Raw genomic sequence first — 27,113 nt, 5'->3', positions numbered from 1 at the left:
GCAAGGGTCTTGCAGGCTTTCTTTGTCTCCAAAATAAGGAGCATGTCTTTTCTGAAGGGAGGAATGACAGTTACCTGGTACAGATAAAGGGCAAATATCCAATCTGCCTCTTATCTCATCAAGGGCAATAAAATACTCAAAATTAATGTTTTGGTACTTAATCTGACAAGATTTTTAGCAGTAAACTGGAGTGGTGGGGACTAAAAACCACTGGAAGAAGATTTGGTAAATGGGCACAGGTACTGAAATTGAATAAGAAGTCTAAGAGGAATATTGGCACTGAGAACTACTGGAGCTGGTCAGGAGAGAAAAACTGAGACTGACTGGATAAGGAGACTGGGGTAGTGAGTCTGGGAAAACAAACTTGCTGGAGGAGGTGTAGAGATTGGAACTGGCTAGGTGAGATGAATATGGGCTGGGAGGAGGACTTGGATGTTTGTAAAAGACAGGACTGGATCAGGTGGGAGAACAAATGGCAGATGGGATCAGGTGTAGAGGAAATGAATGGAAAAGTCTGACCACTGGAGCATGTAGTATAGAGTCTATAAAGAAGTTCTGTATTCCAGAGTACCGCCTTTCCTCCACTATGGGACAACATCTATGAAATCCAATCTCCTGCTGCTATCAGTTATTCTCTTAGCTCAAGTAGCAGAAGTTTATGTGGTGGACTTAAAAGTGCCAGCTCTCCTGATGAGCTAAAGGACATAAACACCATACCACAAGATAAGATTTATCTTCAGTGGTTTGGGGTTTTTTTAAATGAAATGTCAGTTTTGTGTGTACAGCTCCCTACATATACGTTTTTAAGTCTGCAGAGTCAAGCTAAGTCCCAGATTGTTGCCGAGTGCTCGTCTTGAAAAAAGGGGAAAATGAGGAGCCAGGAAATTAATGACCTGTCGGGCAGTACTTGGGAAGGGTAAATTTTATATAACAGTCGGTTTGTAAATATCTGGAGGAGAAAGAGAATGATAACTTGAGGCTTGTCCACACATTCAGGCACATGCGCTTGCAACAGCTCAAATAGAAGTGATGCAAATTTGAGCCGTGGCTTTTTGCCTCAGCGCACATGTCCAGACATGCACTTTGGTATGGGGCAAAATAACCCTGCCTGGCTCCTCCCAGATCTGCAGCCAGGGGGAGCTAGAGCCTGGGGTGAGCACCTGTAATCTGATGGACAAATAGGCAGGAGCTTCTGGAGCCTGGCCAATTGGTATCTGGGGACACTACCCCTTGTGCCAGCTGGACTGCTGCTGCAGCATCCTAAATTAGTTTTTTAAAATACCCCAAAATCCATGTTCTTCCACAGTTAGAACAAAAGACCACTTTACATGCATATGTATATGTGGCGGGGGGAGAGCAGTTGGGCAATGCTTTATTGGTATATTTACAATGTTAAAGCAATTTAGAAGCCTACCACTGTCTCTAAATCATGATAAAATTCATACTAAATATCTATATATCTTCATGTGTGCTTTTGGTTTTCTTGACACATGATGGGTGTGTAATGGGGGATGTGGGGTTTGCAGGAAGGTAGGTGGGTGTGGGAAGATTGCAGGGGGACTGGGTGTGGGGGGACCTTGTGGGGGGAGGTGCTCAGGAGGGGTGGGTCCCCTGGCCCCCCCAAAGGGCCTGGCCCCCCCAAAGGGCCACAGGGTCCCAGGCACTCTGCAGGGCCACATTCCCCCCACGCATGGCCCATAACTTACCTCCTGCAGCAGGGACCGTGCGCTGAGCCAAGCTGGGTCCTGCCAGCACTGGGGCCACTCACACTGCCAGGCCAGCCTGGTCCCGTGGCAGCAGGACCTGACTTGGCTCAGGTTGTAGTCCCTGCACGTCCCGCCAGGTCCTGCCTCCAGCAGCAGTGCTGCCTGCCCTGCCCTGCCTTCAGGGAGGCAGCACACAGTGGGACCCGGCCCAGCGCAGCTCACTAGTCTGGCTTTGCACTGGAGTGGGTCGCATGGCTCCTGTGCAAAGCCACACCACCTGCACAGCCTGGGCCAGATCAGGCTGGCAGTACAAATTTTCTAGGAAGCTAAGGCATACCTGAGCCTCATGGAAAACGAGCCCCACCAGCCCACAAAGTTAGACTAGTTAGTCCTGCCGCACGCTGACAGCTCCATCGCAGCTGCCGTGCACCACCAGCTCCAGCCACTTGCTGCCTCGCACAGGCTGCCACATGCCTGCCCCTCAACCCAGCCCCAGCAGTGCTGGTGGCAGCAGGCAGTGTGGTTGTGGCTTTGCTGCAGGCATAGCCGGGCAGTGACACAGCGCTGTGTGAACCGGACTCTTACATGCTGAATGGACCCAGCCCAGCCCGTCTCATCCAAGGCCTTGCGCTAGCAGGCCAGGCCGGGTCCATTCAGCATGTAGGATCCCAGGTCACACAGCACTGTGGCAGTGCCCTCAGTCACACTGCCTGCTGCCGCTGGTGCCACAGGGGCAGGATGGGAGGACATGTGTATGGCAGTCCCACTCGAGCCCCTCCACGTCCCCACCGACTGGGAGATCCCCACACCTCCTCCACTCCCCATAGCCCCCAAGCAGCCCCTCTACTCCCAACACACCGCCCCGACATCCCCCTGCCCCTCTTCGCCCACACCCATAAACCCACCCACCCCATTCCCTAACTTACCTTTGACAGTGTCGGGGGTAACAGGAGCACCACAGAGACGTTCTGGCTGGACGCTCGGTCTCTCTTGGAGGACTGACTCCTGTGTTGCATCCAGGCATGGTATGGGACTACCATGCCCCACTTGTCTGCAGTGTTGGGTTTGGATATTTTTGATCCCTGTCCAGGAATCTAATTTTGTCCCTGTACTGCAGACGTGCAGCGTGGGGAACATTTTTTCGTTCCTGCACGTGCCTCTTGCAGCGTTTCAAAGGGATATGAGATGCTGCAAGGCATGCATGCGCACTCGTTTGGACACACCCATGGAGTTTCAAAGGTAAACATATGCTAGATAGAATAACTGTTAGGTGGACATATAATTAGCTAAATAATGACCACAGAGGGTTACTATAAATGTATTGATTTCAAAATGGCAAGAAGTGTCACATAAAGTTCCACAGTGACCTGCTGTGTCTGAAGCTGTTTAACAGCTTTGTTATTTACTGGGATGCAGAAAGAGAGAATGTTTTATGTGGCTGCAGAAAACAGGACAAGAAGCAAGAGTCTTAAATTGCAACAGGGAATATTTAGATTGGATAATGGAAAGAACTTGCTTTCTCACCAAGAGAATGGTTAAGCATTGGAATAGGCTACCTAGAGAAGATGTGGAATCTCCATCCTTGGAAGGTTTAAAGAACACGGTAAGCAAACACTTTGCTAGGATGGCTTAGTCAGGGATGATCCTGCCTTGAGCAGGGCTGGGTTAGATGACTTCTTAAAGTCTCTTCCAGCACTACTTTTTCTATGATTTCTAGTATATAGTGTTTCTACACGTTAAGTTCCACATAAAAGACTATACAGAGAGCATAGAGTGGGCTAGAGCCATGTGGTGGAGAATAGCTAAATACATTATGGTGGCATTTTAGGCTTCATAGTTATGGCCTGTGGATCACCTTGTACACAACAGATAGCAGTTTCATTTGCATTACATTTATGTGTCTAAAAATAAACTGATTGAATCAGTGAGTTGAAATTAAGCTTGCTAATTTTTGCTTTTTTCATTTAAAAATAGTAGAGCAATTAAAACACATCTCCAAAGTCTCAGTCCAGTAGATTTTAATCACAAGGTTATATGGTTGATGTGGAAGAGTATCAATGAACCTAAATGAATAGATTTATAACAGATGTGATGGCTTAGATATTACAGAAATTTTCACTTAGCTTTTTGATTTTTTTCCTATATAACCAGTTAATCGGATCTTCCTGAAATCTTTTTCCATTGCTGTATTTTTGCTTTTGTGGCTTTAAGTCTTTATCCTCTTCTAATTGGATTCTCTTATCTCTACCTAAAGTCTCACAAGGAAAACAAAATCTCTTTATATGATAAATTTTATCAGTCTCAACTGTTAGTTATAGCTTTCTTCCTGTTTCTATACTTAGTTTATCTCTTCTTGGCACTATTAAATCCCTTGTTTTCAACTGCCTTACTATTTTTAACAAGGCTTTCAAGTAGTTAGTTATTTTTTTTTTTTTACTATTAGGTATCTTCTCTTTTGAAGAAAAGTAGTTCATTTCAGAATTTGAAGTTTAATGGGGAAATAAATTACCTGTCCTCTAAATCTTTACAATACAAAATCTTGCCTATTTTGAAGTCATCTCTAATGTGCCTGTCACTTTAATGACCAGGGCCCAGTCTGCGCTAGAAAGATTGTTTAGGTGTGTGTGTGTGTGTATGTGTGTGTATGTTATATATATAAATGATGCAGCTAGAATAGCAGATGCCCCTTTTCTGTGCCCTGTGTAGGTGAGTCATATCAGCAAACATGATTTTTCCTAGTACAGCTCATTCCATGTGGGACACTTTTTTTTTTTTTTCAAGCTATGCCAGAAGTAGTTTATACTGGCAAAAGAACTCTTTATCTCCACTGAGGAAGTTGGCTCTATAGCTCTCTCAGCTTTTCCTATGTTGGTAGACGCTTCTAAGTATAAGCTAAGTCTAAGTACCACTTGAGAATTGGTGCCATTTAGCAGTTCTTTTCTTCTTTTCAAGCCCCTCCAAATAAAATGATGCTAAAAATAGAATACACTTTTAAAGCTGAACTTGCCTTAGCATATTCCAGATGTTTTACCTGCCTTTCTGATATTTTTCTCTTTTATTTTCTTCCATCATTTCCCCTTTCCTCTCAGCCTAATCCCCTGTGAACAAAATAATTGTCAGTTCCTGAGCTTCCTCCCTGCTCCTGAGTGCTTTCCTTCTTAACCCTGCATAGATTTGTTCTGTCCCTTTTCACTCGCTCTCTTTTTTCCAAGACAAAAAATATTTTCCTTTCTTTGCTTTTCCAGTGCTCACGTGTATGTGATATTTTTGTGGAAGCACCTCATGTGAATTTAAAATCCTAGAACTGATAAACATCTTCATCTGTCAGCTTGAACCCAAGAGATCTCTTGGCTCCACTTCAGGAATTTTGGCCGCCTTTATTTAACAGTTCTACAGCTATTCAAAGGGTAGCACTCCCCATCTTGAGGGGTGAGAGCTGTCTTTTGCTGGTACTGCCCAAGTGTATAAGAAGAATGTAGCTTGGATCACTGATTGCATCCCTAGCTACTACATTCATACAAACACTGAATGCAATGGAATAGTAGCAGCTGGATAGAAAATACATTTTAACTTGGGCAACATAAAGTAATATATACTAGGACAATTAGGATCAATAAACAGTGGTTATGACCTGCTTTGGAGATCTGTCTCTAATTGGCTTAATCCATTAAAAATTATTATAATATAATAAAAGCCTTAGTCTGTCTGTCTGCCCATAATGCTCCGGGCCAACTGTGCATGTGCCACTGAGGGGTGCATGCTGATTGGCTGTGAGGGCATGTTACGGAGAGAGTAAAGGACCCTATTGCCTCCCCTGCCCTGCTGCTGCCACTACCCAGACCTGACAACAGCTGGCAGAGGGGGGAGGCAGGAGGCAGGGAGGGGAGGTAGGGCATGTTGCATGTTGCTGGGTGGCAGTGGCTGCAAGCTCTCTTTCCTCCCTGTTCCTGGGAGCCACCGCTGGCAGAGGGTGGGAGGTGTGTGCAGGGTCGGATATAGGGGATGGGGGGGTGCACAAGGCTGGATGCAGGGGGGGGGAGGCTCTGGGGCTGGATGCAGGGTGTGTGGGGGGCGCACCGGGCCCTAATAGAGGCTCAGTGGATTGCAGTAGGGCAGTGAAGGTAATTTCAAGTAGAGATTGAATTTGTCTGTGATGCCCACAAAAATTAAAACTTTTTAACATTTTATAGAAGTATCAAATACAGCTCCTCCTTGTAGCCTGTAAAGTTGGATTTTCCTAAACTAATGCCATGAAGCAGCTTTACTAATACTGCATTTATAGAAGGGAAATTATGTGTGGTATATAAGACTAATTATAAACATGTAATTCAGTTCTTGAAAATATCAGTCCACAGTAAATTTGAGTGTGATTGTATAATGACTGTAAACTTCCCCTACTGAAACTTTCTAGAGCAGTGTTTGAGAAAAATTCATTGCATTTGACCTTGAAAGCCAAGAGTCTTCCCTAACTACAGTGAGAAAATGTAGATTAGATAGGACATAGACAAACTGTGTTTGGCTTCTTGAATCAGGAAGAGCTAATCCCTTAAATTACTCTTCATTCAAAGGAATAGATCATTAACAGTTGAATTTATCTTTTATTTATCCATTGGTATTTGTTTTATATAATTAAAGTTAAAGATCAAATAAATCAGCTTCCCTATATTTTTCTATAGCTATCCAAATCAACTATATGCTAAATTAGAGAATCTTATTCAAGGAAGAAGAATACTATCCAATTTAGGTTCTTACTACAGGAGAGCAAAGCTTTTTCTACTGTTGGTGTTATTTTATGTTCAGAGTCTATGCATAATATCACTCTGGTACCTCTCTGGTACTTCTTGTTTCATGCCAATTTTGACATGATTTCATGATAATCATGCTGTCTTGATATTTATTCACTTATAAAAACAACTTTTAGATTTACTGAACCTAGAAAAAAGAATGTAGAATTTAGTCTAGCGCATTTTTAAATCCATGTGGTCTCTCTTCCATAAGTTTTAGTCCCAATAGTACAGGTACTAGGACACAATAACATTCAAATAAAGTAGAAGTAATACATTAGAACAGATGCCAAAAAATGTAATTGTGGCACTTCCTGCCATGGGGTTTTGACACTTAACATCAATATTGGACTCAGAATAGAGGTCAGTGGGTGGACCTTGCTATGTTCTTACAATTCTCAGTCAACCTCTAGACAAGCATAATCTTTATTTTACTAATTGCATGCTCTAAAATGATCTTCTGAGGACTGCAGTCCCAGGACAACCTCTACTTCGTAAATTTAACTTCAGGCTGCTGCTACTGCTACAGACTTTGAGACTACCCTACAGCATCATTCCCATGGCATTATCGTTCATTTAATCATTCTTCACATATACCTCTTCTTAGTGTTGTTGCTATCTGTCATAATATTTTATGTACTTAGATAAAAAGAAACATCCGGAAGATGGAGTGTCTGTCAGAATTACCGGATCTTCAGATAATATTACTGAAAATAATGGTTATTTCTATTTTTGTATCTAATTAATTTAGCCCTTTCTTGCATGCCTGAGTTATCAAAAAGCCGTTAAACCAAATATAGCAGATTCAGTTCTGCTTTTGAATATATGGATTTTAGAATATTTATTTTTTAAACGTTAAAAAGAACTTAACTCAGTTCAGAATCCATACATGTTGGATTATATATAAAAGTAAAACTATAATGTAAGAATTAAAATGGGAAATTTATTTTGGACAACTTGTGCATAAAATGACTTTATTTCTTAATTACGGGCCTGGCCACCAGTAGATAATAACTTCTTTTCAGAAAATAAGCCCCTTAAAATAAATCCTCCATTGAACTTTTCTTGAGCTGATGTTTTAGCAGAACTCACTTGCTGTGCACAAGGATTGGCTGTGGCTCTTGCACTGTAGTGGTATCTATGTGCGTGTATAGACGAAACAGGGGCCCTATATTGAAGCAGTGGGTTTTAAAAAAACACTGCTTCAATTTAGGGTTGATTTAAACCTCCATGTCATCATGCATGTGACCTGCCTCTTGGGCGGGAAGGAGAGGGCGAGCTGCTGACAGGTGGAACAGTCCCTGGGCTGCAAGGGGGCTGGTGTTTCCCTCTGTGGCTGGCTCCCCCCCCCCAGGCAGCACTTGTGCACAGGCACCAAGCTTGGGCGGTCCTGGGGGGCACTGCAGCTTCAGAAGGAAGCACCAGGCCCCCGTGCAGCTCAGGCAGGCAGACAGGCTCTAGGGGGTGGTGGTGGAAATCAGGCTTGCTGCTTTTCTTGGGTGGAGCAGTTTTAGTTTGCTGCTCCCAGTGGCAACACATAGCAGGTGCATGGGGATGAGAGTGCTGGTGCACCCCCTGACAGCCCACACTTCCCGCTTAGGTGACGGGCAGGTGGAAGCACCAGTGCCCCCCCTGGAACCACCAGCCGGGGAGTGGGAGCACCGGACAAAGTGCTGTGGCCACTTACCAGTTGGGACTATCGTCTGTTGGGGACCCCCCCCCCCGGTCGCTGACTGGTCACTGGGGGGGTGGGGCACATGACTAAGGTGGCACCAGTGACCCATGGCTGCGCCTCAAGTAATTTAAGGTGCATTATGCCACCACGTTTCCCACAGCGGCTGGAATTAATGTGCAATATGCCACCAAGGCATGCAAACACTGACACCATTAAAGCGGTGCAAAAGCATTTCACCTGCTTTATAGTGTCATGCACACACACCTTGTGTTTCATCTACACACGGCCTTTGCTTCAGTGCTGACTTCCCCCTCCCCCCATGCTCAGGGTTGTGCTGTGTTATATTTTATGATGAGGGATGCACAGTGCAGTACTAACTTAAGAGATGGGTTGTCACAACATCACTGGATTATATTTCCTGTTGCTTCTAGCATATTTAGTTGGCATGGAGCAACCCAGTCCTTTTGCCTTCAAGTTAGTACAACAGTTAAGGTAAAAAGAAGCTTCATGAGCTTTGAACACTATTATTGTTTGACTTTAAAAAATGATGCAGTGACAATGCACTTTCCAAGTTACAAAAGTCCACAGGATCTTATGCAAAAAGACCCTACAGATTAAAATTACACTGATGTGAAAAAGAAGTCTGTCTTGTGTCTTTTGCTGTAAATGTTGGTAACTTACTATTTGATTTCCCTTTATCTTCATTTTTTAGTTTTCTTTCCTCCCTTCTCTACTCTTAGCAGTTATTTCAGAAATGATAGTCATTTTGCTCAATACTGTGGGATTCTGAAAGTATTGTGAGCTTTGTATGTGTTTTATATTTAATCATTGTCACAATATGTGATAATATACTAGTGAAAAAAAATCCTAAAATTAATTTAATTCCTCATAGTAGTGCTGATGACAGGGGAGAAAAGCTCTCCCAGCTTTCCCCAGCAAACAAACAAAATTAGATCTACTTTATGAAGTTTGAGCATAGGAAATTTGTTTAGCTGAAATTTCATAACCATATATCTATTGAATTGTGGAAGTCAAAGCACTGTGAAGATTGTTCAATGAAAAATAATGGAAAAATTAAAAACATATATTTGCACACTAATTTATTGGATACGAGCATAATATGGTAAACTTTCTACACTGAACACAGGCTAATTAAGTTGTAGCTAAAAAAAGACAGCAAGGCTATATCAAACCCTAACTTCAGATTTACTGCAGTATCTAGGGGAAACATTTCACAACTGAATTTTTTTTCCCTCAGTGAAAACAGGTTTCAAATGTGCTATTTCTAAAAATGAACAGAATGCCTTAAATGAACAGCATGCCGAACTTTGAGAGGTGAAAACATTTGAGAATAACTTTACTCTCTATGTATATTAATCTACAAAATACAGAAAAAAATCTTATTTTGCAATTTCTTAGTTGGTCTAATAAAAGGTATCATTTCTGAACCAAGAATTCTAGAGTTTTGCATTTCCTTTTGCTGTACAAAGGAGTTATTTAGTCTTCTCTTTCTTGCTAGAATTTTTACCTAACTCCATTTGATGGGTGTGTGTGTGTGTGTCCATAAATTTTTGCATTAGGAAGTAAGAAGGGAGGGCGAATTAAAAGTGGAAGTAAAATAAAATAAGTCTTTCTATTTAGTACTCCTGATTCTCTATTGAAAATTGAGAACTGAACTATTTAGTAGCAATATATTCAGTATACATTTGAACATACAAGGCTTTGTCTATGGTCGAATCATTGAAACTTTCCGAATTGAATCGGAAGCTTCCAATTCAATTTAGAGAGATTAATGGGTCTCCTGATTTGATTCAAATTCAAAGATTTGGCCACCAAATTGGGCCGAATCTCCTCCAGATTGAATCGGCGACTGAAGCACAGCCCTAGTTAATAGCATATCACATGAAATGGAAACACTTATCTCAAGGAGTGAGTTACGTTAGTATGACTGTTCTGGTAAGATGCAAAATCTGGGAAGGACTCCTTTGTAGGTAGCAGGACCAAAGAGAAATTATCACTTTTGTGGATGGGTGATGCAACTACCTAATAGTGACTTGGGTCTAGTTTCATCAAGAGAGGTTTGCCAGCCTAGCTATCCCCTCAAATAATTATGCCATCAAGCCGTTTAAGGTAGATATAGCTTAAATGGGCAAAGCATTTTAATGCTAGTATAACTATCCTCATACTAACATTTTTACAACCATAGAATGCCCACTGTCTTGCATCGCCAGCATTACCATAAAAGCAAAACTATGCCTTACTACATACCTACATGTACTGAATTTAGGTAAAATGCAGTATTCGAGATCAATTATAAAAAACATTTCACTGTTAATATATCTATGTTGTATAGTTGTAGGAGTCGTGCATTCTTTTTTGTTATCCAAAATCACTGTTGAAAAACCTAGTGGTCAATGTCTGTACAATTCTAAGTGAAGGAAAAGAATCTATGTTATGTCTGTCCACTTATTTTTCTCCCCAAGGAAATGGCCTACTACCTAGGGGCCACTCAGATGTTTTGATAATACTTTCCATGCTGTCAATATTTGACTGGCCCTGGAGAAAGGTAGCAAGAAATCACTGCAAAAGCACCTTGTCCATACATGTTGCAGATCCGTGTACTGAGACATTCTTGCTGTTTATTTTTATGAAGAAATGAGACATTTACTTTTTCAGGTTTATCTTCTTAAATATACTATCTCAAATTGCTGTTTACTATAGAGCCTGAATTTAATAAAAGAAAATCGTGTGTCCTAAAATTGAAATAGAATTATGCAATAATGTAATGCTCATATCTGGTTTCAGATACCCTTTCCACAACTTCCTAATGTTATGGACAGAATCAAACAATCTGAAAGCCTGGTTTTTTTAATTATTCCCTGATTAGGCTTTTGAAGTATTGAATATTGAGTCTCTTGAATAAAGCAGTCTAAGAAAAATAGAGATTAAGAGCAAAGACAATAAGTGAATTTGAATTGGTTCTGTAGGCTTCCTTATGCCATGCTATTATCTTTGAATGGAGCAGTTTCATTGAAGACAGATGATGTATAGGAAAGCCTGTAATGTTTTCACTTAAACTATTCCAAGTTTGATGTTAGAAAAATAGTTTTCTACTTAGACACCATCCTAAAACCCTTAGCTTAAATGAACTGCTAATAATTGCAACTAGAATCTTTTGGGAAAGTAACTTAAAGGACAAATGCATACCCACTGTTTTCCAGAAGAAATTTGGAGAAATACAGTTCAATTCAGTATCTTACAATGCAAGCTTAGAGCACTTATCAAAAATATTTTTATAATTATAGAAAAGTAGAGCTGGAAAGGACCTCTGGAGTTCATGAGTCTAACCCCCTGCTTGAGACAGAATGATCCAAACCATCCCATACAAGCTGTTGTCTTGCCAATTTCTAAAACTATGCAGTCAAACCTTTTGCACAGTGAGAAGTCATATTATCTAAAGACACCAGAAGCACCCTAACCTGCCACAAGTAAAGCAGGGGATGAGAGCTGTCATTGTCCTGCTGCTACAAGGATTGTTAAAATGCACTTGAGAAATCCAGTGAAGAGGGCCACATGGCAAAAAAACAACACGAACTCAAAATCTGTCCCAGTCTGACCTCAAGGTAAAATTCCTTCCTAATCCCAAATGTGGTGATTGGTTTGACCCTGAGCAGAAGGGTAAGACTGTCTAACTGGGTACCTCCTGGTTTTAGTCCTGGCAGGAGTGCCGGCACACTCCAGTCAAAATCCCCCGCCTTGGCTGCAGCCAGTACCCAATTCCTCACCTTCTGAGGAAGGTGGGGAAAAACTGACACATTTAGCATCAGGAGATGGAAAAAAATCATTTCTGGCCCCATAAAGCAATCACCAAAACCCAGAAGTATCCAAAAAAAATTAAACATCTTTCATTCTGCTCTGCAGCATGGGGACATTGAACGTAATTCCACACATCACAACCTCCAGCTGGATGGTCAGAACTCCTTTTTCTATATCCCTCCTGCTTTAATCGTATTTCATAACTAAGCTGTTTGTGGAGCTTCACTTCATTCTCATGCTGAGTGTGGTCCTCCCCACCTTCTCTAGGCTGTAGAGTTCTTATGATCTCCCAGTAATCTGCAGGTATTTGGGGAAAGGAAGGAGCAGGCTCATGGACTTCAGAGACTGCTCTTTGCTGCTTCTCCATCCTCTTCTTGAGAACCTCTAGTGATGGAAATTCTACAGCTTCCCGAGGCAGCCTATTCTACTACCTTACTGTTCAAACAGTGAAGAAGTTTTTCCTGATATTCAATTTAAATCTATTTGATGCACATTCAAGCAATTGGTAGTTATGCTGTCTTCAGCAATGGAAAAAAAAAGTATTCTCCCTCTTTATAGCAGTCTTCTAGATATTTTAAGACTGCTATCCTATCCCCTCTTAGCCTCCTTTTTTGCAAGCTGAACATGCCTATTTATTTCATGTTTTCATACAGCTTGCCTTCCAAGCCCTGTATAATTTTTTGCAGAGCCTCTGAAGTGAATAAAAGGAGCTGTGTACCCAGCATGCAGAGAGAGGCATTGGGGTACGAAGAAGGGGCTGGGAAGAGCTGTCCAGCAGGTGGAGCCAGTGCCCCAAATAACCCCAAAGACTCCCTTGCTGAGATTGATGCCTCAGCCCCATTTGGTGCACATATCGGTGCATGGAGCTCAGACTCTGGGAGCCACTCAAGGCGGCTCAGGTCTGCAACCCCTGGCAAGCGGCCAGGGCACAGTGCAGAGATCGTTGCATGGAAGATCCAGGAGTGGATCGTAACTCAGGGAGCCATTTTCAAGTGGCTCAAGTCCCCACAGCCAGGCAATTGACGCAGGGGCCCAAGACCTGATTGAGCCCCAAAGCCTCCAATCTTTGGCAGAAGGATGTGCCTTGTGGTGCACATGACAGTGCATGGGGCCATGAGCCCACTGTGTAGTGGGAGAGAGCCTGGACAGCATAGGGCCACCCCTATCTGGAAGAAGCCGCCAAACTGGGACAGCCAGAGATAGCCCCAACCTCGCCAGGAGTCGTGAGTTGTCGGGAAAAGGGGGTCTCCCACAGGGGAGGGAGCCCTCAGGAGGGAACCAACAAAGGCCCCTTCAGGGTAAGAGGTGTCTGACGCAGTCCACAAGAGGTAGGAAGGCCCAGGCATTGTTCTTCTCCCTGGCAAGTCACAGCAGGGCTCCTCAAAGTTGAAAAGGGAAGCCCAGGTATGCCAGTGGTGCTGGGTACCTCCAAGGAGGAGAGAGCGCCTTATATTTTGTTATATTTTGGGTTATTATGATCAAACTTTCCATGATGCATCAAAGTCTAAACTTTACCAATTAATTCCTAGCTAATGTCCTTCATTAAACAGTCAACAGTTACCTGCTGTCAGCTTGTGTTTGAATATTGTTGTGCTTACCTGTTCCAGGACCCAATTACTCACCTGTGCTGGGTGTTGACTGTTTGCCTTTACCTTCATTTTCCCTTTCTAGGACTGGTCACTTACCTGTGAGGACTCGATAGCCACTGGTGGTGGTACCTTTTCCTGGCTATTTGTCAAATGTGATTATATGTAAAATCATACTGTAAATATTTACTCTTCATTTAAGGGTCTTATCTATATTTATACATATATATTAATAAACTTGTACATAGTTAAGTTACATGTCCTGGCCTGGCTTTATGGAAAAATAGAGGGAACTAATTCAGAGGCAGCTAGATCCCTCTCACAGCACAACTGCCTGACTACCTCTCCCTTCCATTTGAGGGTGGGGCACAACCTCGGGTGTACCCAGGCTACAGTAGTCAGTGTAGCCCTCCACGGGTTGGAAGAAATTTGTATCTTCCTATCTTCTCTAACTGAGATGACTGTTTGATAAAAACAAGTAGTAGCTCCCAAATGAAGTCTCAACCCAAATACTATTTCAGGTTTCATGGGATTACAGAGTTTCTAATAGATATAAACAGTATTCATCTGACTTTAACCCAGAGTTTAGAATGGGGACAGCAGCATACAGCTCTCAGCTGCCCAGGCCCAGCACAAAGACCCCACTGTCAGGAACACCACCGAAGCTCCCCAGCCTGTGTCAAACCGAAGCCAGGTTTTCCCACCCATAGTTCCCAAAGTTGCCAGTCACTACTTTAGAATGCCTTGTGGTCATTTTCAGAACAGGCTTGGACAGAATGTTTGCTTCTGCTCCATAGAATTGCACATCAAAAAAACTATAAAATCAAACAAGGACTTCTAGCAGAGGGTTTTTAGGGAACCTCTCCAAAAACCTTGGCTAATGAGAAGTGAGGGTAAAAGCACAACGTTAATAAATGAACAAAGCAAAACTAAACAAAGCAAAATTAACTTTAAAGAAGTCATAGGATTCATGTATCTTCCTGAGTTAATCTTACAAATAACTTTGTATATTGTCAATGCACTTTTTAAGGGTAGGGTATGTGTTTTATTCTCAATCTGTTCCCTTATTCTTTGGTAGGCGGGTACCCTACCAATTTTGGAAAGCAGAATTCAGTGTTAATGGTCTTACCAGCTGCCCAATGAGCTGGCGAATTGAGACCACTAGTTTCTTATCAATAATGCATTCAACAGGGAAGATTAAAATTGGTCACCCTCAAAGCCATCTCTTTAATACTTGTTTGATATGATATAAATCAACAAAAAACAACCTCCCTCAAATGTTTCAAATGTGGGGGGAGGTGCCCCACCCTCAAATGTTTCCAAAAAAGGTATTACAAAGAAACAGGGCTGATCTGTGTGACTGTGTTAAGACAAAAGAAAGGGTTTTTGAACCTGAAAGCTTGCTTAAAAATTGTTCTCCAACTATTTAAGTTGGTCTAATAAAAGATATCAGATTCACCCAGAGAACCCTATCTGCCAATGCAGAACATGGAAATTCACTCTCAAACATAGCACACAGTTGTTGATTCATCTTTTTAACAGTTTTAAGGGAGTTCTAACAATGTCATTGAGAAATATAGAGCTTGAGGGCCTGTATTACTCATTTTCCTACAGACTAGACTAAAGAAGTGCACATCTCACTAGAGCAGAAAAGGTTTGTGTTAATTTGACACTTGGTACAAAGCAGTTTAGGTAAATTGCTGCTTGTTGTTCCTTCTCAGTTGCATCCTTTAAATAAAAGTTGCTGCAGAGTTGTGCTTTGCTATAGTGGGGCTAAGAGAGGTCCTGTAGTGTCATTTTAGACATGACGAGACTGCAAACAGTAAGATTTTCCTTCTGGAAAAGAATAGCTAAAAGGATTTGAATGACGTAAACTAAATTTATGAAGGCCATAGTGAAAACCATTTAATCTCTCCAAATCACATGAAAACAAGGGGCTCTTCTGTGAAACTGAAGGAGGGTAACTTCAAAGTATAAAAAAAGAGATACTCTTATGTAGCATATAGCAGTACCTCTACTTCGTTTCATTCCTCCATTTTCTGGTGTTGTGTCTGCATTGCTCTTATGTCTTTGGTAGGTAAATTAAGAATGTTTTATTGGAATCTAGGGAAATTACCATATTTTCTTGCATACAACACCCAAATAAAATACACATCTTTTTGTTGGATGACAAAATATAAAGAAAAAGTTTTTTCCAGGGTCATGACCAGCTGTATGGCATAGGGTGCATCTACACATGCCATTAAGGTCATGTGATAAACTCCAGTGCAGTTCACACTGAAGAAAACTGCTCCTAGGCACAGTGTTTACGCATGCAGCTGGGACTGCAGCACTTTGAGCTGGGGTGGAGAAGCCTTGGGCTCCAGATGGTGGCATCAGGCAGCAGAGGGGCTGGCTGGGACACAAGAGTGCTAAAGTGCGGGGCTAGGCTGCAGGCAACCCCCCTGCACTTTAGCACACTTGTGCCCCAGCCAGCTCCTGTTTTGGTCTACATATATGCATTTCAGCAGAGTAAATTACTATCCTACAGTGGAGTTAATTTACTGCACCCTAATACCAGCGCATGTGTAGATTGTGACACTTTACTGCGGTGCTAATTGGTCAGCTCTGCAGTAAAGTGCACCTCTAAATGCACCCATCGAGTAAATCTTTCTGGAAATGCAGAACACCCAGGTGGTGTGGCATCCTAGAGACCACTCTGGGTAAGGCATCAGGAACTGTCTGATGTCTATCCCACCCTCCCTCCACCCCCCAGCTGCTATTCCATGCTGATACCCTTCCACCACACAACAGATACTCCCTGTTGCATTGGCACCCCCAGGGTGGGGATAGGGAGTGGAAGCTAAAGAAGGAAGGAGGAGCCTAGAGACTCCCAACAGCAGGAAGAAGAGAGCAATGAGGCAGCACCTACACCAGGAGCCCAGAGGTTGCAGTTTAATCCTTCAGGGACAGAATGCAGTCTGCTAATTTGACAGCCCTGCTTTAAGTTTAGGACTCATTAGAGGAAATATCATTTATTTTTTCACTTTCCTTGCTCTTAAAGGCAAGTTTGTACACACTTCAGAAGAAATAATTTAATCAATTCTCAGTTAGAAGGACAGCAGGTTCAAAGCACCATTTTCCCAATATTAGCAAAAATCCAGTTTGTAACTGAGTGGTATTTAAACACAAATCAGATATATCTATAAGTACAACTGTGCTGAACTTAGATAAGTAACTATAAGCCTTAAGCTATGCTTTGCTAGTTCTTTTATCTGAATTAGTATATGCATAAAACTACAGATAAAATCTGTGCTCTGTGGATCATCCTCTTATACTCTATCCCATCTGTACAAGTGGAGTAGCTTTTCCAAATACAAGATCATCAAACGTACACTATAGACTCTTAAAGCCTTGTATCCAAAACTAATATATTTTACAAGGTAGGTAGGAAAGAAAAGGAAGACTGATATTTCTAGATGGAGAGAGCAAAGCTTTTGGCTGAAAGCAATCTGGGAAATGGGGGGTCATGCTTTCAAATATTTGGTTTTCTTTGCTGCTAGTGTCTAAGCTAGTTCTTTAGAAATCAGTTTTATAAATATAATGATGAAATTAATGGATGATCAAGTGTATTTTGTTTTTGGTCTAACTTGTATGTAGAAACAAGTCAGCTGTCCTTAATAACGGCTGTTAAATGGAGTTAGTTTGAGATGGTTATTGCCAGTAAGTGATAGGGAAGATAGAAGCTACCTTCTCCAGCCTGTATCTTGAGAACATCAGCACATTTAAAGTTATAGTTTACCATCTTTTAAAACAATGTAGAAACTACATTAATTTTTCAAGGCTTAATTACTAAATGCTTGTATTCAAGTTACAAAATTGTCCATTTTTCTCTGGATAAGCCTTGTATTACCTATGTACTGTATAAACTGTGATATTATTTTAAGCTATTTTTAGAACATTTTTCAAATGGTATGAGTAAAATTGAGTGTAATCTTTTAGGTTTATTTATTCATCTGATAAAAACATTAAAGAGTTTGAGGAAGAGACTCTGAAGAAAAAAGTACTAAAACCCAAAATAACCCCAGAAGATGAAAGTACATCTGATAATCTTCAGAACACTCAGATGTTAGGTGCAAATTGCCTTGGAAGTGATGAAAGTGTGTCTGTTAATTGGAGTTCTCTAAATGGAACTATGGAAAGAGAAATTATGTATTCATCTGATATTGAAGATGAAATTCCAGAAGAAGCCAGTGATGCTGAAGTCCATGTCACCATACCAGGTAACAGAATTCACATCTTGACTTTGCTAGTTACTTGGACATTATATATATACTGTTTATAGTCCTTGCACTAACAGCATTTAAAAAGATGTGGTAGAGATAGTATCCATTGCATCCAGACCATCGTGTAACAGCACACATTTGGAGAAAGGGGAACATTTTGATTGCTACATCTATTGGGTCTAATGTCTTATACAACAGTGAACTTCAGCTGCTTTGGCATAGTGCTAGAGGAGAAGGATAATCTCTCCTTTCTTTCTGTTAGGGGTGCTTAAACCCCAACCTGTGGAGCTCCTCACAGATCCAGAAATTTGGTGATGGAAAAGTGGTGGTAGTCTTTCCTGACATCCAAATTTCCAGGCCCGTTAGGAATCCCAGGCCCTGCATGCTGGATCAGGCACCTAATCCCAGTGCACAGGGTCAGGCAGGAGTGGCACTGGGCCCCAAGGCCTAATCCCAGGGTAGGAAGGGGCAGTGCTGGGGCCCAACCCCAGTGTTTTGGTCTGGGAAGAGGTGGTGCTGGAACCCACGGCCTGATTCTGGCATGCAGGGCTCAGTCTGGCCCACCAGACTGACCGCACGCCACTCATCTGGCCTGTGGGGCCAAAAGGTTGATCACCTTTGTCCTATACATGCATATCTAGTAAAAAGTGGGGGCAGGAACTAGTTATAGAAATTATATAACCATAGCTATTGGTTTTGAATTTCTATAGGTAATTCCTAGTCTTTGCCCTTTATGACAAATTTTAACTTTCAGTTTGCTGACATTGAGTGTCTTGCTACCGATGCAGCCCTGGTATAGATGCAACTAGTACTGACAAAGCTGCATTCTGTACCAGTAAAACTATTTCCCGCCCCCCATGAGTGATACATACTATATTGGTACAAACAGTTTTGCTGATGTCAGGCAAACTTAAATTTCTTCTGACCTCAGTTTCCTTGAAACTATATACAGTTTTTGTAGAAAGCTGAAGACAGCATATCATTATCATACAAGGTTCTTAACATGAGTATTTTTCTTCCATAGATTTCAAAGAACTTAGAGATACTAGCCTATTATGAATGACACAGAGAATTTATTCTCTGCTTCTACTAGTAAGCTTACCTAAAAAGCCTTTAATCAAATATATCTTTCAGAAGTATTCTGTGTAAAAGCTGTAGCCTGAATGTACAATATCCAGTTTTTTATCATAAGAGATCCATGATTTCAAATGCCTTGAACTGCTTGTAATAGTATAAATTAGAAGAAAATAAAAGTAACTATTTCTTTCACAATTACAGGTCAGTCTGAACTAGAAGCAGCATCTGGTTTAGGAGAAGACTTAATTACATTCTACAAGAAACGTTGTTGTCCAGATATTAATATTTGGATAGAGGGTAAACAATTTCAAGCTCACAGGTACTTAAAGAATTAATAAGTTAACGCTGTAAATGATTTCAATAGTGTAAAGTATTGCTAATTACCACTACCTACATTATTCCTCTATTGATTTAGTATAATATAATTGAGAGTATGCCCTAATTGTCTTCTATTGTTAGAACCATTATAATGGCTTTTCTAGTTTCACCTAAGGGCTAGAGGTGTGCAAAATGGGCTGTATTCAATTCCGATTCAGCCCAAATCAGGTGACAGTGTTTCAATTTGTTAATTCGGATCACAGTCCTGACTCGGTTTGGCCAAATCTAAAGATCGGATGCTGATTCAGAGAATCAGTGATTCAGCCATAGACACAGCTTTAAATGTTATTTCTACATACCTCAAGGTACCAGGTACAGCTCATCAATGCTGAGATGGTGGGGTAGATGGAGTGTCCCACAGGAGCATGGGGGGGCCCCCTACATGCTCAGCAGCGAACCCGGAAGTGGACTACAAGTATTTCTGGTCCACTTCCAGGTCCGCTGCCAAGTGAGCGGGGGATTCACTCTGCCCTTTTTCCTCCCCCCTCAATGGCTCCCTGGCTCGGCGATCAGCCACAGGGAGACCCTGGGTGCCCCCCAGACACAAGAGGCCCCAGTCACTGAGCCAGGGAGTGGAGGGAGGGTCTCCTATGTGCTCTGTGGTAGACCAGAAGTGCTTCTGGTCTACTTCTGGATTTGCCACCAAATGCGCTGGGGACCCCCCTGTGCTCCTGTGGGACACTCCATCTGCCCCAGCATCTCAGCATTCACAAGCCACCTGGTACCTTGAGGTATGTAGAAAAAAACATTTAAAGCTGCATCTATAACCGAATCATCAAATCTCTCCAAATCGATTCAGAGGGTTCCGATTCAATTCAGAAAGATTAAAGGGTCTCCGTATTGATTTGGAGATTTGGCCGCCGAATTGGGCCAAGTCTCCACCAAATCGAATCAGTGACCAAAGCTTTGCACAGCCCTACTAAGGGCTAGTAGTATTTTGGTAGTAGTGGAAATGATTCCTTGGCATATAACTGTAATTTTTCTACTGATCTAGAAAATATACTATCCCTTTAATGTAGTAGCTCTGGGTTTTTATTTTGTGTGTATTCTAAGATAAATTTAAAGGAGAATCAGCCTGCAATATATCATATTTTTTGCATGCATCATGCCCCCAAATAAAATATGCACCTTGTTTTTGGAAGGCAGAATGTAGCAAAAAAGACTTTTTCCAGAGTTGTGGTGAACTGTGTGACATAGAATAAATCCTCCTGGAAACACAGAGCATCTAGGAGGTGTGGACCTGTGGAAACAGTTTGGGTGAGGCAGCAGGAACTTCCTGGTGTGGTAGAATGTGTCCTGGGATGTCATACTTCCTGGACAGTGGCCACATCCTCACATGCATGGACATTTGGTTTCCCAGGGACAATTAGTAGCGGCACACCTTGTGCCACTGCTAGTTGTCCCTGGGGAATGCCTGTGCCATTGTGCCCTCTGGCGTGCAACAAGTTACCTCAGGTGGGGTAGAGGAAGTCGGGGCCAGCACTGGGCTGGCCCCAGCAGCCTTACCTCAGATCCCTCTGGAGCTACAGCAGCAGCAATCCTAATGGTGCTGCAGACCTGTCTGCGGTGTCACATACTGCACAGCCCTACTAGTTTGGACGGGGCCTCTGTGTTTCCAGGAGGGCTTCATCTAGCTGCATTCACACATTCAAATAACTTGGGAGAATTCTCTCAGTTTTTGTTCTCCACGAGAAACTTACCCAGAGCTGCATGTTTAGACATTCAAACACTGGTGCCCTGAAGAGTAGGGAGCTTGCAGCCAGGGGGAGGCCCTGTGCCATACATCTCAGCATGGTCTGCAGGCTTCCTTGGTCTGCCTGTTAGCAGATCACTGCAATGCATAGGGCAGCCCTGATTGGGTGATTCAGACTGCCTATGGTTATCCTGTTTTCCCCTGCAGCACAATATGGGGATTGTGAAAGAGGAGGGGCAGACTGAAGTGCTGGGGGCAAGAATACATGAGGGTCGTGGGGAAAGGGACTTAATGGTGCGTGTCTACTACAGACCACCAACCAGGGGGAAGAGCTGGACCGAGAATTCTCAGGTCAGCTCACAGAGGCAGTTAAATCAAGGAAAGTGGTCATCATGGGTGACCTAAACTACCCAGACATTTGCCTGCAGGAGCAGTCAGCCAGGTCTGACTGCTCATGTAGGTTCCTAGCCGAGATACAGGACCTCCACCTAACATAGGAGGTGCACGGTCCCACCAGGGGAAATGCCTTGCTGGATCTGGTCCTGGCCACAGGCAACGACCCGGTGAGAGGACTGTGGGTTCTCAACCACCTGGGTGATTAGCAATCATTGTCTACTGAAATTCACTATCCAGCGCAGGGTGTCAAAGACCTGCAGCAAGGCAGTAGCCCTTGACTTCAGGAGAGCTGATTTCAATGAGTTAAGGAGATTAGTTGGAGAGGCGCTGAGGTCCCAGAGGGTAGGAGAGTTGGGAGTCCAAGACAAGTGGTCGTTCCTTAAGGAGACAATCCTCTGTCACCCTTTGGTCTCGGTTCCAACACGAATCAAAGGGGGCAAGAGTGCTCAGAAGCCCTCATGACTCACCAAAGGCATTCAGGAACATCTGAAAGCTAAAAAGGAGGCATACATCCGGTGAAAGGGAGGGGCTGTCACCAAGGAGGATTATACCTCCGTTACTTGAGACTGTAGGGGGGCTGTTAAGAAACCTAAGGCGGAGACAGAACTAGGACTAGTGACCAGGATCAAAGATAACAAGAAGTCCTTTTCTAAATGCATAGGGAGTAAAAAAAAAAAAAAAAAAAGGCACCAGGTAACATGGGGCCCCTGCAGGACATGCTTGGCAATCAGATGATAAAGCTGACCTCTTTAACAAATTCTTTGCCTCCATTTTTCTGAGCAGGGACCGGGGACATCTCCCTCACCAGGATTCTGGACGGACTCAAGAGAGACAGCACCAGGCCTAGGGTCAGGGAGGACCTAGTTAGGAACTTCTGGTGGGGCTGGATGTGTTTAAATCAGCAGCTCCAGATGATCTCCACCACAGGGTGCTGAGGGAATTGGCAGGGATAGTTGCTATACCTCTGGCATGGCTTTACAAGCACTCGTGGTGCTCTGGCCAGGTGCCAGAGGACTGGAAAAGGGCCATTGTGGTCCCCATTTTCAAAAAAGGGAGGAAGGAGGCCCCAGGTAACTATAAGCCTGTTAGTCTTACCTCAGTCCTGGGGAAGCTCTTTGAGAAAATTATCCAGGAGCACATCTGTGAGGGGCCAGCAGGGGAGATTATGCTCAGGGGCAACCAACACGTGTTCATTAGGTCCTGTCAGACCAATCTGGTTGCCTTTTACAACCAGGTCATAAAATCCTTGGATGCAGGAGTCGCATTGCACGTAGTGTTTCTGGACTTTAAGAAGGCCTTTAACACTGTCTCTTACCCCATTCTCATTAAAAAATTAGGCAATGGTAGCGTTGATGCCTACAGTCAAATGGGTCACAAATTGGCTAGAGAGTGGTGGTGGACGGGTCGTTTTCAACCTGGAGGGATGTAGGCAGTGGGGTTCCCCAGGGCTCGGGCCCGCACTGTTCAACATCTTCATCAGTGACTTGGACAAGGGGGTGAAAAGCACCTTGTTCAAATTCGTGGATAACACTAAGATGTGGGGAGAGGTGAGCATGCTAGAAGGGAGGGACAGGCTACAACTAGATCTGGACAGGTTACAGGGGTGGGCAGATGAGAATAGGATGGGATTTAACACTGACAAGTGCAGGGTACTGCACCTAGGGAGAAAGAACCAGCAGCACACCTACAGGCTGGGGAACTCCCTTCTCATCAGCACAGAGGCAGAAAGGGATCTTAGAGTCATTATTGATTCCAAGATGAACATGGATGGACAGTGTGACGATGCAGTCAGTAAAGTTAACTGCACCTTGTCATGCATCCATAGATGCATTATGAGCAGGTCACCCTCTACACAACAGTAGTCAGGCTGCAGTTGAAGTACTGTGTCCAGTTCTGGGTGCCGCACTTCAGGAGGGATGTGAACAACATGGAGAAGGGTCCAGAGGAGGACCACTCTCATGATCAGGGGGCAGCAGGGCAGGCCTTATGAGGAAAGGCTATGAGACCTGAACCTGTTCAGCCTCCACAAGAGAAGGCTGAGAGGGGATCTGGTGGCCATCTATAAACTTACCAGAGGGACCTGCGGGGAACAGGAGAGTCCCTGTTCCCCTGAACGCTACCAGGAGTAACTAGGAATAATGGCCACAAGCTTATTGAGAGTAGGTTCAGGCTAGACATCAGGTAGGTTGGTTCAGGCTAGACATTGAGAGTAGGTTCGGGCTATTTCACAGTCAGGGCAGCTAGGATCTGGAACCAACTTCCAAAGGAAGTCGTGCTCGTTCCTACCCTGGGGATCTTCAAAAGGAGGCTAGATATTCACCTAGCCGAGGTCATTTGATCCCAGCATTCTTTCCTGCCCATAGCAGGGGGTCGGACTTGATGATCTGCTCAGGCCCCTTCTGACCCTACCAACTATGAAATTGACTGTGAATCCCTACCCTTACTCTTAGGTGGATGCTGCAAAAAGTTGCAGGTAGCATAGGGAATGGAAAAGCACAGGTCTTCCCTATGCAAGCAAGAACTGGCATGTTTGTAGTCCTTAATGGTACAAAAGGATTATAGGTACAATATAGAGAGTGTGGCCTAGTGATTCCAGAGGAACCTGTACTTTAAAGGCTGTGTGTTTTAAGTGTTTTTGAGATGGGAGTTTTCATTGTATTAGATTATCGATTATATTAAAAGCATCTGTGTAGAACACTGTTGGCCACATTTTTCTTTTGATTGCATTCCTGGTAACCCACTGAGGTCAACTGAGAACAGAGTGGTGCACTCTAGTTGTTGATTAATATAGGGGTTCCAGAGTTGGTTGTAGTAGAAAACTTCACTCTCAACCTCTGCCTGTTGCATATTTTTGTATTACTTGCCTCAAAAAAAATCACTTCACAAAAAGTAAGAAGAAAAGTGATAAAAAGAATAATATGATTTTGGGGAGAATTCAGCTTTAGTATTTAAACTTATTGATAGGTATATGAAAAAAATCCAATAATGAGGCAGTATCTCCCTCTTTCTCTAAGACATAAATTAACAATATTTAGGTTTGAAATAGCCTTCCACTTTGCTTGCATTTCATTCATTTTGTATATACATAATTGAAAGATCAGAATTAGAAAAAAAAGGATTTCTTCTCAAGTCAGATCAGTGAAAATGGGAAATAATAATATTGAAATTTAGCAAATTAGATTAGTAAACGTATTATAGAAGATAGAGCATGTGGTAGTTTTTTGGGGGGTGGGTTAAAAGAAAAAAATTGGCATATGCTACACATCTACAATTCTACATCATCAAAAGGCAGGTTGTTCTGAGAAGCGTGACAGCAGAAACAGAAATTTAATGCAGAAAGAAATCCTGCAAAAAATTTCATCTGCAGAGATGCTTCAATTTAGGCCATTATCTTGCCTGGAGCAACACATCTAGTCTAGCCAGCATCAGGAAGTGTGGCAGTGAACTGTAGCAACACAAAAGTAGTAAACAAGGACATTCTGAAACTGGCACAATAAATCAGCTGATTGTTTCAGCACTACAGTTTCGAACAGTAGGAGGGGCATGAATGTGAACATGGAAAATTAACTTTGGGTATAAATGCAGTAATGTTTGATCTCAATGAACTTACATCAGCAAACAGTAGGCAGTTTGACAGCTGATCCTGCCATCTCTACTCGTTAGAGTATTCCTTACTCAAGCAGTTTATCCTATAAACAGACTTAAATGAATTATGTTCATGGAGCGAGGAACACTCAATTGAGAGGATTGTAGAATTGTGTGAATTATTGCAAGAGAGCATATTTGCTTTTATGGTCTAGACAGACTGTGTATTAAGACTTGTTGTCCAGACTTATGTGACAAATCATAGGAGTAGGACACATTTACTTCAGGTTTTGGATGCACATGATGTAAAAGTATGTTTTAACACAGTGTGGGGCAGCCCTGCACCTAACTCAAGTGCCCTCCAGTCCTCTTCCCTTGCTTGGTCTGCTACTCTGTTTTCTGTTTCCAGCCCTATGCTCTCTGCCTGATAAGATGATCTTTCTGCTTCTTTACCTGTGCGCCTTGCCTGATTAGCTGCTTTGCTTTGCTTTCTGCTTCCTGCTCTATCTGCCACTGTGCTACCTATCCCCTCCCCAGTCTGCTGCATGCCATACACACAGGCTGCCTGTGCCACTTGTGGCACTTTTGCTGCTGGTTGACCACCCCTATTTTAACATATAACAAGACAGACCAAAAGAACATGTTTAGATGACATGCAGTTGCCACTTTTCGATTTAGTTAACCCTCTTACCAAACTTACATACTGAGTATCATGCACAATTGGGCTTTACCTTAAAGGTGTTCTGGTCCTGCTCATTGCTGAAGCTTACCATATATTCTCTCAAGCCACAGGCCTCCAAATAAGAAATGCATCTTGTTTTTAGAAGGTAGGAAAAAAGATTTTTCTAGAGTCATGTCCAACTGTTTGACATAATGGCTTCTTGCAGATGTGAGAAAAAAATCTCTTTACCAGAATAAGCAGTGCGTTACCTCAACTCAGCTCTGCAATGTCTGTATAGATAGGGCATTTCAGCAGGGATTTTTGGCACCTTTATCTAAAGCTGTCAATCAGCTATTAGATAAAAGTGCCAAAAAAGCCCCACTAAAGCACCTGATCTACACAAATGTCAGGTGAGCGTGGCCCAACTAAGGCACTGACTCTTCTGAACATGTGCTGGGCTTGATGTAGGACCACATTGAGTTTAAAGTACCATTTTTTTGTTTTCTGTGGCTTTTTTTTTAGTTTGTTTGTTTTTTAACACCTGCAAGCAGCCAGTAAATCCAGGAAGTCTGGAATCGTAAGAGACAGTCTGGGTGAGGCAGCAGGGCCTTTCTGGCAGGACAACAACAAGGCAAGAGTAGTAACCAGACTGTTATTTCTTTACTCTGAATAGCTCTTTGTATAAGTTCCTGTAAATATAAAGTGTTTCCATACCACAAGCCTCCTCAAGACACTACAGTCTGTGTACAGCAACTCACTTCCCCCAAATGCTACCTCAGGCACAAGCTACAGTGTTCAGCCAACAACTGCTGCAGATTCATAGATTTCATAGACATTAAGGGTTGGAAGGGACCTTGCGAGATCATCGAGTCCAGCCCCCTGCCATAGGCAGGAAGTCTGCCAGGGTCATAGTTTCATAGTTGGTAGGGTCGGAAGGGACCTGAGCAGATTATCAAATCCGACCCCCTGCCACGGGCAGGAAAGAGTACTGGGATCAAATGACCCTGGCAAGATGTTCATCCAGACTCCTTTTAAAAAGACCCCCTGGGTAGGAGCCAGCACCACTTCTCTTGGAGGTTGGTTCCAGATCCTAGCCGCCCTGACTGTGAAGTAGCACCTCCTGATGTCTAGCCTGAATCTACCCTCTGCCAGCTTGTGACCGTTATTCCTTGTCACTCCTGGTAGTGCTCAGGTGAACAGGGACTCTCCCAATGCCTGTTGGTCCCCCCGACCAGTTTGTAAATGGCCACTAGATCCCCCCCTCAGCCTTCTCTTGTGGAGGCTGAACAGGTTCAGGTCCCGTAGCCTCTCCTCTTAGGACCTGCCCTGCTGCCCCCTGATTATGCGGGTGGCCCTCCTCTGGACCCCCTCCATGTTGTCCACATCCCTCTTGAAGTGCGGTGCCCAAAACTGGACGCAGTACTCCAGCTGTGGCCTGACCAGCATCGCATAGAGGGTGAGTATCACCTCCTTGGACCTGCTTGAGATGCA

General features: G+C 43.1%; 1 protein-coding gene across 1 annotated transcript in view; it reads left to right on the top strand.

Moving 5' to 3' along the window:
• Positions 1-27,113, top strand: part of KIAA1107 (KIAA1107 ortholog) — a 69,320-nt gene that overhangs the window by 5,566 nt on the left and 36,641 nt on the right. The window contains exons 3-4 of the mRNA XM_019531114.1: positions 17,549-17,829; positions 19,111-19,228. Of these exons, the coding sequence (XP_019386659.1) occupies positions 17,549-17,829; positions 19,111-19,228 (399 nt within the window). The remainder of the gene's footprint in view (positions 1-17,548; positions 17,830-19,110; positions 19,229-27,113) is intronic.

The sequence above is a fragment of the Crocodylus porosus genome, unplaced genomic scaffold (genome assembly GCF_001723895.1).
Source record: "Crocodylus porosus isolate Cpor-Errol unplaced genomic scaffold, CroPor_comp1, whole genome shotgun sequence".
Taxonomy (NCBI): domain Eukaryota; kingdom Metazoa; phylum Chordata; order Crocodylia; family Crocodylidae; genus Crocodylus; species Crocodylus porosus.
The sequence above is the reverse complement of the archived record's forward strand: the minus strand, read 5'-3'. Positions and strand labels throughout refer to the sequence as shown.